Source organism: Corythoichthys intestinalis, chromosome 18 (genome assembly GCF_030265065.1).
Source record: "Corythoichthys intestinalis isolate RoL2023-P3 chromosome 18, ASM3026506v1, whole genome shotgun sequence".
NCBI classification, from domain to species: domain Eukaryota; kingdom Metazoa; phylum Chordata; class Actinopteri; order Syngnathiformes; family Syngnathidae; genus Corythoichthys; species Corythoichthys intestinalis.
Window position 1 is genome coordinate 36,628,569 of NC_080412.1, and position 21,269 is coordinate 36,649,837.

Genomic DNA, 21,269 nt, shown 5'->3' on the forward strand with positions numbered 1-21,269 from the left:
AAGCTTGGTGGAGGAAGTATCATGATTTGGGGCTGTTTTGCTGCCTCAGGGCCTGGACAACTTGCAATCATTCATGGAAAAATTAATTCAAAAGTTTATCAGGATGTTTTGCAGAAAAACCCGAGGCCGTCTGTCAGACAGTTGAAGCTAAAAAGAAGATGGATGCAACAAGGCAGTGATCCAAAACACAGAAGTAAATCAACTTCATGGTTTCAGAAGAACAAAATATACGTTCTGGAGTGGCCAAGTCAAACTCTGGACTTGAACCCTATTAAGATGCTGTGGCATGACCTAAAGACAGCGATTCATGCCAGACATCCCAGAATCTGAATGAACTATAGGAGTTTTGTGGAGAAGAATGGGCCAAGATTAGTCCTGATCGATGTGCCAGACTGATTTGCAGCTACAGAAAGCATCTGGTTGAAGTTATTACTGTCAAGGGGGGGGGGGGGGGGGGGCACAACATATTAAATATGAAGGTTCACTTACTTATTTTTCCCCCTTCTGTCATTGTTTACGTCCTCATTAAAATATGAAAACCTATAAATGTTTGGGTGGTTTTATTTCAAGCAGACCCTTTTTTTTTTTTTTTTTTTTTTTTTTTTTTACATCTGTGTGATTTTGACAAAGATCAGATCAACATTTTTTTAATGTGATTTTACGCAGAAATGTGACAAATTTCAAAAGGTTCAAATACTTTTTCATACCACTGTAAGTAACAACGACGACAAAATGGATGATTATTTCCGTCAAAAATAATATTTTATTACAGATTAATAAATCTATTAATATTTACAACTGAGAAGATATATGTATGTTATAATTTCAAGAATTTAGACAATTTTATGGTGAAGAAGGTCCTAAACTATTAATTGGTGATCAAAATAGTTGTCGATAAATTTGCTAATTGATTTGTTGTCAATTAATCGATTAATTGTTGCACTTCTATACCTTTCCATGCAATAATGCAGATTATTAAAATGGAACATCTTATTATTTAAAGTGTTGCTCTGATTTAAATACATGTAGGTTCTAATAAACCACAATTGTTCTCTTGTACTAAAATATGTTGTTAGAAACACATAAAATGTTAAATCAATGGCAATATTTTATAATATTTAGTCCATATTTTGACCGTTAGTTGGTGCCATGGTTTGCGGGCTCACAGTGATGGCGTAATTGGTATCTTTCCAAATGTGTAGTGTGTTCAACAATTGCTTATTGCTGCCTAAACCCGCGAAGTAAAATGCCACGATGTGCTGCTTTTGGTTGCAATTTCCAGTCAAATGGAAAAAAGAGGAGTGAAGTGAGTGGTCAAGGTGGAATTCTTATTTTTAGTGAATAAATGTGCATAAGTGGAAGCTTCTCCCCCTTTTTGGTCCCTGTATGCATGTATCCTACCCACCACGCGTTACAACTGGCGCCCGAACATTTTTCCTGGATCCTCAGTGAAGTAAGAGTCCCATCGCGTCTGCAATAATGGTTTTGGATCTGTCCATTTATTTTTATTCGTTGGTCCCACAGCGGCTTTTCGGATCAGTGTATTTTGTGGAATCGACGGCCTAATTGCGGCTGCGATATTGCCATGGGATCAGTCTAATTCCTGGATCTTCGAGTGAGTAAAAAACGCGGATTTGGACTAGTATTGCTATCTTTTTTGTTGACTATTCTTCGTGGGAGTTTTCCCCAAATCATACTAAATGATTAAAGCACTATGGCACGCTACAGTGACGACAGTGACTCTGACGTGGACCTTAAAACAATGTTGGAGTTCGTCAGGGAATGCGTGTTTGCGTACTGCTGAGCTCCCGAGTGAAGAGTGGTCAAGGTGGAAATATTATTTTTTTGTGAATAAATGTGCATAAGTGGAAGCTTCTCCCCTTTCTGGTACTTTTATACACGTATCCTAGGTACCACGCGTTACAATGTACAAGACCTGGATCACACAAGGTGTGCTCTTTGGCCTGTACTGTATGTAAAGCACACGACAGCTCTGGATGCTAACAATCTACATAATTATATTGGGAAAATATTTGAAAATGCAATATGCTTACCTTGAATATCTGCTAATAAAACCGGAGTTCCCGAATCCCAACAGCATGCACTCTCGCTCCCAACAGGACTCTCTCGCATCACCAGTTTTGCCCAACTTTTGTCTTATCAGGTGTTTGCTGCACGCATTTTCCCCTGAAGCTCGTCTTGTGAACGACCGACAGTGCTGTCCTGCTCTTCACTTTTCAGATCTGGTTCAAATAGGAAGGGTAGAACTGACGACATGTTGGGAAAGCTAACGAGTGACAAGCTGGAATTTCGGCATTCGGGGCCAGTGACGTCACGCAATGCGACGTAACAAGAATGGCGACCTATCACTTAAAATAATTTTACAAACTTTATTAAAACAAAAACATTAAGAGGGGTTTTAATATCAAATTATTATAACTCATACTAACATTTATGTTTTAAGAATTACTTGTCTTAAAAATAGAGGATCCCTTTCAGGCTTGGTCATGTTCAGTACAATCTATAAACTATATACTGTATACTCGTATACACACATTGGGCACGTCTTTGGTTATTAGATGGGATAAAATTACTATTGACAGATTTTTTTCCACAGGCCATTTTGTCAAATCTATACGACAATTTGGCGTAAAGTATTTGATCAGCATCTGTCAGTAAAGACTGTTCTAACCGTCTTTACTGTGCGACGAGCGCTGATATAACCTCTGTGAGCCCATGATTATCTAACATGTTGTCGCTAGCCTCTATGCGTCTATAGTGTGGATTACACCTCTTCTAGGCCGATCGTGGCATATAAATACGTAATCTGTGGGGGATGTACAGATGGAGAAAACATGGAGGATGACATCATCGTTACAACATGCTATCAAGTTGCCGCCGAAGGCTGACTAATGTTAACGTTTGACCCCTTGTGCCAGGCTCGGCTATCCCTGTTGGCATTGACGTGCAGGTGGAAAGTGTTGACAGCATAAGTGAAGTAAACATGGTATGTCAATCATTTTTGGAATGTTTCTTCTGAACCTATAATAATTGTTCTTTGTCATGCTCAGGATTTCACCATGACTTTGTACCTGAGGCATTACTGGCAGGACGACCGACTGGCCTTTCCCTCCAGCAGTAACAAAAGTCGAACCTTCGACTCGCGTCTCGTGAAGAAGATCTGGGTGCCTGACGTGTTCTTTGTCCACTCCAAGCGCTCTTTCATCCATGACACAACCATGGAGAACATCATGTTGAGGGTTTTTCCCGATGGCAACATTCTCTACAGCGTCCGGTAAAAGAAACTAAACATTATCCATCAGAATGCGCATCTATTTAATATGGCTTTGCACATTCAACAGATCTATTTCAGTCCCTCATGTTGACAATATGAATAGCAAAAACACAGATTGCCTCAAAAGATTATGAATTGTGAAGAGGAGTAATTAGTAATTGAATATACTGTAGGATTAGCACTGCAGCTGTTTGTGTTTTGGTGCATACTGTTGTGTTGAATATCGAATGATTCGTGTCAAAATTGGTGATCAGGAAGGGAAAACGTTCTGACCCCTTATGAAAAAAAAGACAGATTAAGGGTTGTTATTTTTTTTTAGCAGAGGCGATGGCTGTAAGACTGCAAATGAAGCTCAGTTTCCCCCAAAATGTCAAAAACAAGTATTGTAACTTTCAGTCTATAAGGCACTACCTTTTCCCCTTATTTTGAATCCTGCGACTGATAGTCCAGTGTGGCTTATTTGTTCATTTATCTGGGTCAATAGGCAACACTTTATTTGACTGGCGAGTCCAGTGGCGGACTTGGCAATTTTGGTCTCTAAGGCGAACATATCCAGGGGCCCTCTTCATGGGTCGGGGGTTAAAAGGTGAGAAGGGTGTGGAGAAAATATATTCCGGTACACTGGGGCTGTCCTAAACGACAAATTTTCTCCTGATTAGTCAGCCGACTACTTTTACGATAGTCGACTAATCTAATAATTTTTTTTTTTTTACTAATTTAGCAATGAAATTTTTGTTGACGCTTATTAATTCACAAAACCATTTTGGAACACTTAAATTCTTTATTAAAATACAAATAATCATGTAAATAACAACAATTAATCACAAATAAACAATGAGGTTAAATGCTGATAGCATTTACTAGTGCATAATAAAGTAAACAGATTAGAACACTGACTTTGCCTTTCCAACATTATTCAAAACAATTCTTAAAAAAAAGTTCTAGCGTTATTATTATAGTATAGTACTATACATAATAGTAGTATAATAATTATAATAATTATTTATTGCCCATCATATTTGTCATAAAGAGTGTCATTTGAAAGCTATTCTTAGTGTAGAATCTGTATTCTGTAGTATTTACTCAATATTAATTCTGAATTATGTGGAATTAACTCCAGAAATCGTTATTTATATGACGAACATGACATGCTTTTATTTTGAAATGTTCACCGGAAGTACGTTCGCTAAACCGCTAACCGAAAGCTTTACACTCCGTAAATAAACATTCTTCGTCATTGTTTGTGGTGTCACTAATAGATTTTTTTTTTTTTCGTTAGCAAATGCTGTTAACCAGCTCTTGAGTGCTATTGTATGACTGATTGGAACTGCACTGCATTGTTTCGCCACAGGGTGTGCTGTCGTGTATTTTATGTTCGGTGTGAAGAAGAAAGTTAAAAGAGGCATTATCGGCCTGTTCTCAACTTCTCCCTCACTGCACTTTGGCTCTCATGGAAAGCACGTTCGCTCATGTGTTCGAAATAAACGATAGTCAATGTGCAAATTAGCAAGTGAGCTGTAAAAATAGTGAGCTTAGTGGGGTAAAAGGCTGAGAGCTAAGTGAAGCTAACAAACCGCTAAGCGATGCTAAACGGAGCTAAGCGAAGCTAAACGGCGCTAAATGAAGCTAAGTGACTGATAGTGCGTGTGTGTGTGTGTGGGAGAGAAAATGTAAATGCAGCATTCAAATGGCTTCCTTTTTTGTTTTGTCATTTGTTTGTTTGGTATGCTGACATAATTATACATGACGAATAGTTGGGGGTGCTGCTGGCTGCGGTGGCCCAAGCCCTTGCTCATTGGGGCAAGGACAGCTGGTTAGGGGCCCCCTACTGGTTGGGGGCCTAAAGCGATCGCCTACTTCGCCTGAATAGTAGCTCCGCCTATGCTGGCGACGTCATAACACTCCCATAAAACAGTCATAACTATGAAGCGACACTATCATGGGCATTAATGAATGCTTATGACAGATGTCATTATGTATCATCCGGCAAATTATGACATTAACTCCATTGTTGTCCAGCTCGGATCTTTTACATCCATTCAAAAAGTAAAATAATTTGCCGGATGACATAAAATGACATCTGTCATAAGCATTCATTAATGCTCGTGGCAGTGTCATGTCATAATTATGATGGTTTTATGACAGTTTTATGGAGCCACTGTCAAATAAAGTGTTTCCGAATACTATTGCTAGCAATTAATGAAACAACTGGAACAGTAACTGAAGAAATAATTAGCACAGAACATGAATTTTGATTGTTATTTACATCTGTAACACTGCAATGCATGCTAGGAAGCATGTTTGATGACAATAGCGTTGACAGCAGGTGGCAGCAGAGGTGGACTCTCTCCACTAAGGAAGCAGTGATGGACAAAGGAGGCTTCTTGAAGCAATGAAGCTTTGCAGCCAATTGGTTCAAAGCTTCATGGTGGTTCATTTAGTTTTAGACTGTCTTATGATGCCACCGTCAAATAAAGTTTTATTAGTTAATTTCTTATGGTGTAAATATCCCTTGATACAGTGAGGACAGCTGCGGTTTACAGTCCTGTGCAGCTTTAGTATGAACAAATGCCATTTTGATGTCAAATTTGGTGGGTCAAGGCTTATAGCCAGGTGCACCTTATAGTCTGAAAATTAAGATAATCAAATGTATTCTGTTGTGTGTACATGTCATTGACTAAATATGCGCTACATCATGCCTAACTTTTGTTCATAATTTGCTTCTTATTACTGGTTACAATTCCGCTTAATTCGCACAGCCTCACAGTAATTAGCAGTGCGGACGCTGTGTGTTTCCAAAGTTCAGAGTGCATTGTTCCACTTCAGCGAAACAAGCTGAGCCATTGGCTAAAGGCTGGGTTTATCGCACCCATTGGATGCTGTGTGTATCTGGGGGTTATGGGCAGTGGGCGGGGCTCGGCAGGACCGGACATTCTGGTTCTCTGCATGATAATTGGTTGATCTGTCTGAGGCTGAATACCTTTTTGAGTGACAGTAAAATGAGCCAATCAGTGATCTTGTCGTATTAACATCCGCGGGAAGCATTTTTCAATTTTCATTTTGTTGTTCTCAATTGAACCAGAGACTTTCTTTATCATCCTAGCGACACTTGCTCTGTTAAAATCGTCTAAAAAAAATCCATCATATTTCTGGTATTTTTTTTCTATTGTAGCTACTTGTATTTGAAGATTGACTTCTGGCACTCTAATTTCTTCCCCTACCGAGCAGAGGGTACCGCTGAGCACCTCCAAAGTCACAAAGCACTCACAGGCGCACACACTTTTAGCTTCTCTTCATTGAAAAAAAACAGCATCTGCCACTGTTTTATAGTCATGTTAGCATTCTGTAATTTCAACATATTTAGTAATTTCTATGTGAATCGTGCATGGATAAAGAAAAAATCAGGCAAACACAGTAGAAAAGACTTCCATTCAAAGCACTGTAGTTTTTTCCCCAGCTAAACATTTTCAGAAATTCATCAAAACAGACTGTGACATGTGATCAGATAAAAAATATCTTTGTCTTGACACTTGGTGAAGCATCCAGTGCTTTATGATCCAAGATAATTTCAGTTTCAAACAACTGGAAATGATCGTATGAATGTGACCATGGAGTTGTTTAGTACGCTTGTCTGTTGTCAAAATGTATGTACATATGCCTGTGCTGGCAGTGAATGAGTTATGGTTTCAGCATGCCAAAAATGAGTATTTTTGTAATGTAGCTTGTATTTCTTTAACTGCGAGCTGTGTTCTAGGATTACCGTGACAGCACTTTGTGCGATGGACTTCAGCAGTTTCCCACTGGACACACAAAACTGCTCTCTGGAGCTGGAGAGCTGTAAGTCACAAACAATAAAACTTTTTAGTAGCCTTCTTCATGGGAAACCAGTTGCATTTGTATGGTTTAATATGCAGAGATAGGTAGAGTAGCCAAAAACTTACCCAAGTAAGAGTAGCGTTACTTCGACATAATATTACTCAAGTGAAAGTAGTCATCCAAAAATGTCCTCAAGTACAAGTACAAAGTATTCATTGAAAAGAATATTCAAGGAATGAGTAACGTGAGTAACTGCTTAAAATATGTGATTTTTTTTTTTTTTTATATAACAATGGTATATATTTTGCAAAACACAACTTCATCTATATGAACCGTTATTATTATACTTTATTATAAACTATTATTAGGCCAAAAAGATGACACAAAAATCATCAAATTCAGACCAGGACAACACTATGAAACATCACCCACCCAAATACCTCAAGTGCTTTATAGTGGAAAAACTTTGTTACTAGGGCTGTCAAACGATTAAAATTTTTAATCGAGTTAATTACAGCTTAAAAATTAATTAATCGTTAATTAATCACAATTGCAACCATTTATAAAATATGCAATATTTTTCTGTAAATTATTGTTGGAATGGAAAGATAAGACACAAGACGGCTATATACATTCAACATATGGTACATAAGTACTGTATTTGTTTATTATAACAATAAATCAACAAGATGACATTAACATTATTAACATTCTGTTAAAACGATCCATGGATAGAAAGACTTGTAGCTCTTAAAAGATACATTTTAGTACAAGTTATAGAAATTTTATATTAAAACCCCTCTTAATGTTTTCCTTTTAATAAAATTTGTAAAATTTTCAATCAAAAAATAAACGAGTAGCTCGCCATTGTTGATGTCAATAATTACACAATGCTCATGGGTGCTGAAATCCATAAAATCAGTCGCACCCAAGCGCCAGCAGAGGGCGACAAAACTCCAAAAAACACAAGTAACAAGTGGACTTTACACTGTGCTGTCATTTTAATCTGTTTGAGCGGGGCATGTGCGTTAATTGCAATTATTTTAACGTGATTAATTTAAAAAATTAATTACCGCCCGTTAACGCAAAAGTTTTGACAGCCCTAATTGTTACCTCTTATTGGTGTAATGGAGTTATGTGGTTTTGTTGCGATGTCTCATTGGTGAAACTGAGACAGCCACTGTCGCCATCTCTGGCAAAAATAAAGTCGATATTTAGAATAAAGAGGAAAACTGTAACGACTGTAGTGTAGCTCAAAGTAGCGGAGTATTGTTTCTTCTTCACAAATCTACTGAAGTAAAAAGTATTGTGTGGTAAAACTATTCTTAGAAGTACACTTTTCTCAAAAAGTTACTCAAGTAAATGTAACGGAGTAAATTTAACGTGTTACTATCCACCACCTCTGCTCATATGTCGAAGTAATATATGTAAACTAATCTATGTAAAATATACAGCCACAGCTATCGATTATTTTAGTAGTCGATCTATCAATGAACTAGTTAGTTCGAATAATCGAGTAATCGGATAAGGAACTTAAAAAATTAAAGATACCTGAGCTGAGCCTCAAACGGTATAAATAAAGTAATAAATGAGGATCTAAGTACAACAAAGAACAATTGGCTAACTTGCAAAGCAAAAGTCCGCTAGCTTAAATGCTATAAAAGGCTAACATTTTTTATATTTATTTCATTTTTTTACCATGCGCTTAACAAATGGTTCAAACACATATTCCCACAAAAAAATGGCTAAATATACCAATAAACTAAATTAGGAATACATTAAAAAAACATTAGCTCAAACAAAAAAATTATATTCAGTCGGTTTTAACAGGGAGCAGCTGGATTCAGTCATGTGAAATGAGTTGTCATATTCAGTGTCGCCACTAGATGGCAGTGTATCCACCCAAATCTGTAAAACTAAATGCAAACACTTTTAAAACAACCCATTACGATGCCACTTTAATCAAATAAATACTCCAAGCAGCGAAATTTAATTTGAATCTTTTTTTCTAATCGAATTACTCAGGCTAATCGATTAATCGTTGCAGCACGTAAAATATTTCTAATACAAGATCATTTGGTATATTCCGACACAAATGCGACTCAGTCGTTTAAAAGATGAACACAGACTTGAAATATATGCTGTTATAGTTTATCCATTCTCATATAGAATAGCTGCCATGGTGTTAAATCAGGTCATCCAGTGTCCATTATATAGTTTTACATTAATGACGGATTTACAAGAGACTGTATTTTCTCTTTGAGTGCAGATAAGAGTGGGGATTTCCCTCCATCTTTACACTGGAGAATCTTCTTATTTTTATTTATGTTTTTATTTTTAATCAGGCTAATCTGTATGACGTGTCAGCACGTGAATCATTCGTAGCTTCATCCTCTTCTCTCTTTGAAGATGCATACAATGAAAACGACCTCATGCTCTACTGGAAGAACGGGAATGATTCATTAAGGACTGATGAGATTGTGCTCTCTCAGTTTTTTGTTGAAGACTTCCAGCCTTCCTTTGGGCTCGCCTTTTACAGCAGTACCGGTACGTGCATTTGGATTTTCATGATGAGTAGATTGTTTGCCTTTTCATTAGTAAATGAACACACCATACTTGACCCCCCCCCCCCAAAAAAAAAACCCACATGACAGCGATAGAAAAAAAAACAATAATGTTTTTTTTTTTTTTAATATTATTTTTGGGGTTAACTGCCACAACACATACTCTGTCAATACTATCACATGGCTATCACGCCTACATGCTATTTTAAAAATGTCCCTCTAATCTTTTGCTCTTGTTTGTTTCAGGTTGGTACAATCGCCTCTACATTAATTTCATTCTAAGGAGGCACATCTTCTTCTTCATGCTACAGACGTATTTTCCCACCATGCTGATGGTAATGCTTTCCTGGGTGTCTTTCTGGATAGACAGGAGAGCCGTGCCCGCCAGAGTCTCCTTGGGTACACACGTTTGACTTTTTCTTAATCATAAATATCAGTAGGGTTGTTCCGATCGTGCTTTTTTGCTCCCGATCCGATCCCGATCGTTTTAGTTTGACTATCTGCCGATCCCGATATTTCCCGATCCGATTGCTTTTTTGTGCTCCCGATTCAATTCCAAATATTCTCGATCATTTTTCCCGATCAGATACATTTTGGCAATGCATTAAGAAAAAAATGAATAAAACTCGGACGAATATATACATTCAACATACAGTACATAAGTACTGTATATGTTTATTATGACAATAAATCCTCAAGATGGCATTTATATTATTAACATTCTTTCTGTGAGAGGGATCCACGGGTAGAAAGACTTGTGACTTTGTATATTGTGACTAAATATTGCCATCTAGTGTATTTGTTGAGCTTTCAGTAAATGATACTGCAGCCATTCAACCCTAATGCATGATGGGAAGTGGAACCATGACTGTGCGTAGTGCTACCAATTGATATATCTTCCCTGCGTTGGAAAATAATGTAAGGTGTTAAGAAAAAGATCAATTGCTACCTTGCTTCCCCACATTGCTTCCCATGATATTTTTAATCGTAGGGAGGGGGATTGTAAGACTTTAGCCTGTTAAAAAAAGGCTCCAACGGCTGCCAAAATTCACTCTACTCATTTGATGCTGCCTTCTATCTCTTTAAATGGGTAAAGCGGCCCCATTACAGATTGAGCGCGAGAATGCGTGAGTGGGTCGTGCAGCGCATGCATTAATTGCGTTAAATATTTAACGAGATACATTTTTATAAAAATTAATTATAGCCGTTATCGGGATAAATTTGATAACCCTACCTTAAGCCTAAACTAAAGACTCTGGATGAGTGTAACATATTATGTCTGTAACGTTAGATACAATTAGAAAACGATTTAATTAAAAATATATATATACTGTATATATATTTAAAAAAGGCATGGCCGATATTTTTTTGCCGATTCCGATACTTTGAAAATGACGTGTTTGGACCCGATCGATTGGGATGCCGATCGATCGGGACATCTCTGAATATCAGAATTCCAAAGTCAGCTGGGAAAGGCTTGGAAGTTTAAAGTTTTATCAATCCGCTGCCTGTGATAGATGACCAATCCATTTTAACTTGGAGAGGCTGAATCAGAAACTGGCCAGTAGCACTGAAGCACGAGCGTACAGTTCTGATGGATTGGACGTTCATTGGTGTCACTGTCAGTGATGGAATCTGACCTTATGGCCAGACTGCCGGAACCTCGCCAGCCGAACCGACAGACCCGCACTGGCGCAGCTCCAGCAACCCGGCCAAAAGGCCAAGGCGTTCACCTTAGTCTTAACCCCATGTACTGACTTCATTTTAAAAGTTGGAAGAAGGCTTTGAAGTACAAGTTGACAATTTATTCAGGTCGACAGCGATCACACAGCACAGAGGAACCCAGGCGAGGATTTAGGGTCATCATATCACAAGTCAACAACAGGTTGCCGAGAAAAAAATGACAATTCTTAGTTAACCATTAAGTCTATTGAAGGCTCTCGCGGGGCTGGCCGTGGGCAGGAAGAGGGTGTGTTTAGCTTAATCTCTATCGCAGTTTGGGCTGTTTAGTTTGTGCGTCATAGTTGCTGAGTCCACGTTACTGGGGCAACCGCAGTGGGAGATTTTGCCCGCCTCAGCGTCAAAGGGGTTCTTGGAGTCTTATCAGTTGTGTTATCAGTTGGATATCGGGCATTCTCCATTGTTCCTTGTGTTGGGACAGGACGTCCTGTCATTTGTTCTGTTCTGTCTGGAAGAACTGACGTGGAGACGTTCGCTTGTAGGTCAGCTGCATGACACACACGTTGGGCTTCCGTGATAAGAAGGTGTCATGTATCTCTTATGCCCTATATTCTGCTTGTTTTCCTTAAACTATGGTATTAATGCTATTTATTTCATATTGTGTGGGAGTAATACAAACAGTCAAACAGTAAATACGAGAAAAAGATACTATTCACTGATTGATTATCTTAAGTGTGTTCGAGTAATACAAACAGTTGATCGGAAAATACAGTACGAGAAAAGATACTATTCCCTTCAGTCAGCTAATGAATTAATAGTAAATTTTTCCAATAATGACTTTTAAACCGATGAGAACTGATATCTCGACCAACTCCAAATCCGACACTGAAATCAAACCGATACCAATTTATGCGGTCCTGGACCTAATGTATTATTGCTTATGTTATTGTAATGCCCCACTTTATGCTTTAATCATGATAAATGTAACTTCAAGGTTTTCCAAATACAATTAAACATTCTGTGAAAAACAAGAGAACAATTTCAACTCAACTTATAGGAAAAGTGTAAAAAAAAATGTCCCATATAGATAAAATAAATTGAAATGAGCCAAAATGTCTGTAATTTAAAAAAAAAAAAAAAAAAGGAATTGTATTTTGTAGTTCACAAATAAATCACGTTTATACTAGTTACCCCAAAGAGCCACTTGGGGGCGACCAAAGCAGGGAATCACAGGCCATGCCAATGCAATGAATTTTCCCAAGATGCATTTTTCTGGGCTTTCACAGAGAGTTTTGTATTTTCTTACTTTTCTTAGTGACTATTTCTTTCTGGTAACGTCGTAGTTATATGTAATGAGTTAATAATTATTGTTCATTTAATTTTTGCACTATGAATGCAAATGGTCTGCTCACATACAGTAACAAATCCCAGAAATAGCAAGCAAAGTTTGGAGAAGAGTTGCCAACTTGGTGACTTTCTAAATAACTCTGGCAACTATCCATAGACTCTTGGCAACTCTGTTTTTGTTCAAAGTGATTAGTAACTAATTCGGCAACTTTTACTGGTGTTTAAATACTCACTTTTTGCCTATCCCACAACATTATTACGCTCTCCTATAGCACCCGTTATAATAACATGCAAATTGCCAAATATGCAAATTAGGTGATGATGTCATCTAGCGACTTTTAGGATAGCCAATAGCTACTTCCGCTTACTGTGGAGTTGGCAACACTGGTTTGGAGACATCTAATGGTCACTATGCATATCTGCTGTGCTAAGCTGTGACCAGCCCTTGTAAAAAGGCAGAAGGCTTCTACATTCACTTCAAGGCAAGATGCATATTGGCCTAAAAATGATCATGAAAAACCAAAGTCAATATTTTCCGATATCATTTTAAAATACTTTTATCGGACGATAATATCGGCTACCTGATAATGTCAGACAACATCAGTTAATAGTAGGGATTTCCCGATTGATCGGGATGGCGATCGGTCGGGTCCTATCACGTCATTTTCAAAGTATCGGAATCGGCAAAAAAATATCGGCCATGCCTTTCTTTAATATATATATATATATATATATATATATATATATATATTTTTTTTTTTTATTAAATCGTTTTCTAACGATTACTAACGACGTTACAGACATAATATGTTATACTCATCCAGAGTCTTTAGTTTAGGCTTAAGGTAGGGTTATCAAATATATCCCGATAACGGCGGCAATTTTTTTTTTTTTTTTTAAATGTTTCACGTTAAAATATTTAACACAATGAATGCATGCGCTACACGACCCTCTCACTCATTGTCGCGCTCAATCTGTAATGACGCCATTTTACCTATATAGAGAGATAAAAGGCAGCATAAAATGAGTAGAGTGAATTTTGGCAGCCTTTGAGCCTTTTTTTAATTGGCTAAAGCCTTGCAATCCCTCTCCCTATGATTAGAAATATCATGGGAAGCAATGTGGGGTAGCAAGGTGTCAAATGATCTTTGTCTTAACATCTTATGTTATTTCTTAACGCAGAGAAGATAAATCAATTGGTAGCACTATGCACAGTCATGGTTCCACTTCCCATCATGCATTTGGGATGGCCACAGTATCATTTACTGAAAGCTCAACAAATACACTAGATGGCAATATTTAGTCACAATATACAAAGTCACAAGTCTTTCTATCCGTGGATCCCTCTCACAGAAAGAATGGTAATAATGTAAATGCCATCTTGAGGATTTATTGTCACGATAAACAAATACAGTACTTATGTACTGTATGTTGAATGTATATATTCGTCCGAGTTTTATTCATTTTTTTCTTAATGTATTGCCAAAATGTATATGATCGGGACAAATTATCTTCATCGATATTAAAAATTATCGGGAATGATTGGAATTGAATCGGGAGCAAAAAAAAGCAATCGGATCGGGAAATATCGGGATTGGCAGATACTCAAACTAAAACAATCGGGATCGGATCGGGAGCAAAAAAACATGATCGGAAAAGCCCTAGTTAAGAGTAAGTGCTGTGCTGTTATGTCTGCATGCAGGCATCACCACTGTGTTAACCATGTCCACCATCATCACCGGCGTCTCCTCCTCAATGCCTCAAGTGTCTTACGTGAAAGCTGTGGACATCTACTTGTGGGCCAGCTTCCTCTTCGTCTTTCTATCCGTGATCGAGTACGCAGCTGTCAACTATTTCACCACGGTGGAGGAAATGAAGAAGCTCAAAAGGGCAAAGGTTGTCGACCCTCTTGCTAGACTTTATTATTATTATAAATCTCTTACAACCCGTTTGACCCACACGAAATCATTTAATCGTCATCGAGATGATCTAGAAACTCAAACCCCTGCTTCCGTTGCCTGTGTCTGCGCAGATCCCGGCATCATACAACGCAACGCAGGCTATGGCTTTTGACGGCTGTTTCCATGACAACGATATTGACCTGACCCCTTTCCCCGAGGTTTCCAGCACGCCAAACACGGAGAGGAACACGCAGTCACGAAACTCGACCGTGTCGACGCCCGCAGAGGGCACACGGCTACGCCGCAGGAATCCTATCAAACACAACCTCAGCTTCATCATGAGCAACAGTTACATGATTGACTCCTACTCCAGAGTTTTATTCCCTCTGGCCTACCTGCTCTTCAATGTCATTTACTGGAGTTTGTACGCGTAAAGCGCTCACCTTGCAGCAAAATCAGCTTGGGGGGAGGACAATTTTGTCTTTTGTCCTTTTTTGTTTCACAAAGCTTTCGGATCAGAGGATTATCTCAATCTCGGGATTGTTTAGTATTCTTATATGCCACAGAGTAAAATGCATAATTATTGTAAATTATATGTAAAAAAAAGAAATAAATATGTGCCGTGTTATCAATTGGATTTTTGTTTTGTCCTACCAGGAGTCCTTGGCTAATGACGGTCATAACATACAATATTTTAAGTTAATACTTGCCACAAATTCTCTGCACATGTTAATAAAATGCGTGACACTTACCTGCATGGATTTACACCTGCCAGTTGCCAACATGTAATGGAATATTCAATATGTGATAAAAGCATTGAATGCAAAAACATTCTTGCAACCCCAAGTGTAATGAAAGGTCGTACTGTCATTTTTTAAAGGGTACAACGGATAGAAAATCATGTAATTCCAAAAAGATTTTTTTGAGTTATAATAATTTGATACTAAAACCCCTCTTAATGTCTTTGTTTTAATTTGTAAAATTACCATATTGGCCCGAATATAATACAGTGTTTTTTGCATTGAATTAAGAATGAAAAAGAGAGGGTCATCTTATATTCACGGTCTAGACATTATACCCATTTACGACGCTAGATGGCGCCAGATATCATTGAATCGATGTTCTGTCATGACAGATCTCAGCTACTCTCAAGTTGAACCAGTTTGCATTATTCTATTGCAATGTTTTTCCTTATTCAGATTTGTTTCAAGACTACAGTTACATTTAGACTTCACTTTATGGTTGATGCAGTTATTGCAATTTTGTTGCTATATCACAATAGATTGGTTTATTTTAGGGCTGTCAAAATTATCGCGTTAACGGGCGTTAATTATTTTTTTAAATTAATCACGTTAAAATATTTGACGCAATTAACGCATGCACTGAATGAGGCGCTCTCGCATTGCCTCAAACAGATTTCAATGACGCCGTTTATGGACATTAAGAGTGAAGAGAATGCTACCGGCCGCTTGGGGGCAGCGCAGCGCCGTTTCATACTAATGTTATTCCTTCTAATAGTGGCAGAATTAGTAGTTGTGAGACGTTTATGCTGTTGCTTTGTGCTCCACACATATTTCGGTAAGTTTGCTTTCTTTTAGTGGCAATTATGTGTCTCTTGTTGTATTTAGGGTAAGATATGCACAGAGATATATCTGTTATAAAGGCGAGTTGACACAGGCGTTCTTTGGACTGCGCCGTTTAATGGCATAAGCTTCTGCAACTCCTTCAAAACAAACAGAAGTATCATTTAGTGAAAGCACAACAAAAATAATATTGCTATCTCTCAAAAAAAAATAATGTTCACAAAAAGAAAAGCACTTCAGTCTAGTAATGAGGCCCTATTCTCACACAGCGAAACAGCAATGCAAAGTGAACTGGCATTACTCAGAGTTTGGTCACTCAATTCTTATTATTGTTATTCTTCTTCTTATTATTATTATTATATTCTACTTTTGATTGAAAATTGTACAAATTTTATTAAAACGAAAATATGAAGAGGGGTTTTAATATAAAATTACTATAACTTGTAACTATAACATTTATCTTTTATGAACTACAAGTCTTACTATCCATGGATCACTTAAACAGAAAGAATGTTAATAATGCCATTTGTGGATTTATTGTTATAATAAACAAATACAGCACTTATGTACAGTATGTTGTATGTATATATCCGTCTTGTGTCTTATCTTTCCATTCCAACAATAATTTACAAAAAAATATGGCATACTTTAGAGATGGTTTGAATTGCGATTAATTGCGATTAATTACGATTAATTAATTTTTAAGCTGTAATTAACTCGATTAAAAATTTTAATCGTTTGACAGCCCTAGTTTATATACATTTCAAAAACCAGAAGCCATTCATTTACGAATGTGATTGCACTTTAGTTTACATATTTATATGTTCATATATTGAGATTTGAATGAGGCAAAATAACATGCTTTTTCTGTCAAATATATTGTTATAATCATTTGTTTCAGATGTACTGTAATTATTTTCTGTATAAAAATGAATTTGGTGTTCAAAAAGTCTTTTTTCAAACTTGAGTCTTGAAAAAGAGGGGGTCTTCTTAAAATCAGGGCTGTCTTATATTCGGGCGAATACGGTAGTTTAAATAAGAGGTCGCCATTGTTGTTGATGACGCAATGCACTCTGGGCAGTGACAAACTAGGCGGAGCTGCCGGGCTACCACAGTATCACTCTTTGGCTACATAAACATGCTGTCGTGAGCAGGACAGCACTGTCGATATTCCACAAAACGAGCAGCAAAAGCAATTAAATGAAGGTCTTCATGGGAATTCCAACTCGCGTTTCCCATGGGACAGAGGAGCGTGTACACCACAGAGCTATACTTCCGCGTGACGTTAGAGTCATGATTTTCCTTATATGCAATTGCTTTAATTGCAACCCACATGCGTTGTCTGTCTCTGTGCAGTAAAACCTGAAAGGGAAACGCAACTGAAAAGAAAGTGCGGCTGGCTTGACCATGGAATTAGAAAACGCGGCTCACTTCAGACAGCAAGCGGACAACTACAACATAGGGAATGCGTCAAAGGGTTTATTGAACACAAAAAAAAAACGCAATCGTGAAAAGGGAGACACAAAAAGGGTTCGGGATAAAAGGTCGGGATCAATAAAAGAAAAAAAACAAGGGAAAACCACGGTGAGAGGCAGACAAACAGAAAAAATGATGCAACTAGCAACGAACGTATATACAAACTGTGAAATGGCAGCAAATCCAGGGGTGAAAGTGGGCCAGAACGGTCAGGAACGCAGTTCCAGTATAAGATTCAGGGCCGGAACGCAGTTCTGGTTTAAGATTCAGGGCCAGAATGCTGTTCCGGTACACAGCGCTTTGATTCCAAAAATATGACAGCAACTCTCAAAACTCTATGGGGAAAAAAAAAATAAAAAAATGCTAAACTGCCACACATGCATTTCATATCCAAGAAGAAAACAATCTACCAACATCAGATTTACATGCACAAGTGTTAACAACAAGCATAATAAATTGCTTGTGTAGCGTAATCCGTTTCCACCGATATTTATGATTCATTTTATTCCACGGACGGCATGGAGGTTTCCCCAGCTGCTGCAATTATCCAAGTCTGAGGATGATGAGTCACGTCCAAGTGCGAATGCACGCAGCAAAGCAAAACGCCTGGACTCATTTATCGGTTCAATTGGCAAACATACTGACATGTGCTCAGTAGAGATAGTTAGCTCTGATATCGATTATCTTATTTATCGTAAAAAAAAAAAAAAAAAAAAAAAAAAACTCAAAAGAAACACACCTATTTAGAATACTAGCATTCAACCAAATAAACTAACGTAGAACAATTACAAGGCTCATACAATATACTGCATCTCTGAGTACACATATAACCCTATATACAACAGAGGACATGTGATCGACATTAACAGCAGATAAACTTACAGAAAGGTGTATGGAGCCACATCTTTTAGAACTCGTTATTGAACTCCTTACTGTAGTCTGATCTCTCGCCAAACCGTCAGTAGATGGTGGTAATTCCCCATGAAACAAAGCGTAAACTGCCAACAAAAAAAGAAGATCTACTCCTTCTCCCGCCCCTACTAGACGGAGCCATGTCAACGCAGGCAGGCGCTGCCTCCTAGCGGCCGGAGAGATTCTCTTTAAATTGGTCCCGTGAAAAATCATAAAAACCGGACATTTTCATGAATTTATGGTTTCCGGAGGGCACGTAATAAGAGGACTTGTCCGGGCAAAGAGGATGTTTGGTCACCCTAGCTTTGTGAACATCATACAAACAGTTAAGATTAGGGTTGTTCCGATCATGTTTTTTTGCTCCCTATCCGATCCCGATTGTTTTAGTTTGAGTATCTGCCGATTCCAATATTTCCCGATCCGATTGCTTTTTTTTTTTTTTTGCTCCCGATTCAATTCCAATCATTCCCGATAATTTTTCCCGATCATATGCATTTTGGCAATGCATTAAGAAAAAAATGAATAAAACACGGACGAATATATATATATATTCAACATACAGTACATAATTACTCTATTTGTTTATTATGACAATAAATCCTCAAGATGGCATTTACATTATTAACATTCTTTCTGTGAGAGGGATCCACGCATAGAAAGACTTGTGACTTTGTATATTGTGACTAAATATTGCCATCTAGTGCATTTGTTGAGCTTTCAGTAAATGATACTGCAGCCATTCAACCCAAATGCAAGATGGGAAGTGGAACCATAACTGTGCGTAGTACTACCAATAGATATATCTTCTCTGCGTTGGGAAATAACATAAGGTGTTAAGAAAAAGATCAATTGCTACCTTGCTTCCCCACATTGCTTCCCATGATATTTCTAATCGTAGGGAGAGGGATTGTAAGGCTTTAGCAAATTAAAAAAAGGCTCCATAGGCTGCCAAAATTCACTCTACTCATTTTACGCTGCCTTTTATCTCTCTATATGGGTAAAACGGCGCCAATACAGATTGAGCGTGACAATGCGTGAGTGGGTCATGCAACGCATGCATTAAAGAGCATATGGCACGAGAAAAAAAGTCTAATATGTCATTATTATGTGAATTAGAATCATATTTTGAGACGATTCGACTATATTCAACAATTTAGCAAAGCACAGATGACGAGAAATTAGTCTTTTAATCTGCCGGTTAGCCACGCCTACCATTATAGGGCTTTATCGTCCCCAACAGGTGGATGACGTCAGCGGTAGACTTGGCTCATCGATTTTACTATTCAGCCCATTGAGGGGAAATTATTCAGAACGAGGAAAACGCGACGAAGAAAGCCGCAAAATGTCATTGTTTCAGTCTCTCTACTCCAATATTTTTACAGGATATTCTTTTTACCCAAGTATTTTTCCCCAATAGCTATACAAATGGCTTGAGAAGGACCAGTCAGCCCGTCGAGGGGGAACTATTCACAACGAGGAAAACCCGACGAAGAGAGCGGCAAAATGTCATTGTTTCTGTCTCTTTACTTCAATATTTTTACAGGATACTCTTTTTATCCAAGTATTTTCCCCAATTGCTAAATAAATGGCATGGTCATGACAAATAACAGTCTTGTGCTGAATGGAATATGAAATAATAAAAATGCATTTATTCAGGACGACATGGCAAAATTACTCCGTAATGGTCAAAACTGTCGACTTCACCTTTACTGTCGCACCTCCCGAACGATATTTTATGACACCTAAATCGGACATATGTCATTTCCCTTCCCCGGCTTCGGAGAATGTAAACAAACCAGAAGGCGTGACAGCTAGCCGACATGCTAACCCGAACCGAGTGATGTTTCAAAGTCTTCAAAGCGGAAAATCACACATAGCTATCCTGGATTATTTGACATGACGACCCGGTTGTCGAATGTCTTAGCGGATCGGCAAACCACCCGGCGGAGTTCAATTTACAGTTCGTTCCCCGGAGGAGGGTGGCTGGAGCTAACGCAGCTAACGTGCTGCTGCTAATGCATTAGGAGAGCTTTTTACATATCTATCAATGATCAAACGTAAGTAGTCCTTCATTTAAAGGAAGTTTGTAGTGTTTACTTTGTAATCGCTGTATTCGTATTTGACATAATACAAAACAAGATGTTTACTCACTTCATCGTAAGTCCAATGGTCCCACAGTAAATATCCACGGTGAATGGGAACCTTTTGAAACTCCAAAAAGGCGCATACGCCTCTCCCTCATACAGAATGATTTTTCCGCAGCCGTTTGGCTGGCGTGATGCGAAAAATAAACGTATTAATCCGCAAAATCCGCTGAATCCTTCGTCCTCATACACAACAGTACACTGTAGCGTGAAGAGGACGTCTTCTACCGTACACGTCACAGCGCCCTCCTCCTCAGTGCAAGACCGAAGCAGGAAGTCACTCATTTTCCTGGCGCGGGATTCAAAAAACTAAATAAATATAGCGATCGCTTCCACACACATCCAAGCGGTCCATATCATTCAGGAGCATAAAATACCGCGTGTATTATGAAATAAACATGCTTTTTCGTGTCACAGGCACTTTAAATGCATGAAATATTTAACGTGATAAATTTTTTATTAATTAATTACCGCTGTTATTGGGATAAATTTGATAACCCTACCTTAAGCCTAAGCTAAAGACTCTGGATGAGTGTAACATTTTATGTCTG

General features: G+C 38.0%; 1 protein-coding gene across 1 annotated transcript in view; it reads left to right on the plus strand.

The window, feature by feature from the left end:
- The window catches only part of gabrr3a (gamma-aminobutyric acid type A receptor subunit rho3a), a 29,613-nt gene extending 11,583 nt beyond the window's left edge, over positions 1-18,030 (plus strand). Inside the window, exons 3-9 of the mRNA XM_057821335.1 lie at positions 2,940-3,007; positions 3,072-3,295; positions 7,050-7,132; positions 9,521-9,658; positions 9,922-10,074; positions 14,405-14,598; positions 14,735-18,030. Coding sequence (XP_057677318.1) covers positions 2,940-3,007; positions 3,072-3,295; positions 7,050-7,132; positions 9,521-9,658; positions 9,922-10,074; positions 14,405-14,598; positions 14,735-15,037 — 1,163 coding nt within the window. The 3' untranslated portion in view covers positions 15,038-18,030. The remainder of the gene's footprint in view (positions 1-2,939; positions 3,008-3,071; positions 3,296-7,049; positions 7,133-9,520; positions 9,659-9,921; positions 10,075-14,404; positions 14,599-14,734) is intronic.
- Positions 18,031-21,269: the final 3,239 nt, after the last annotated feature.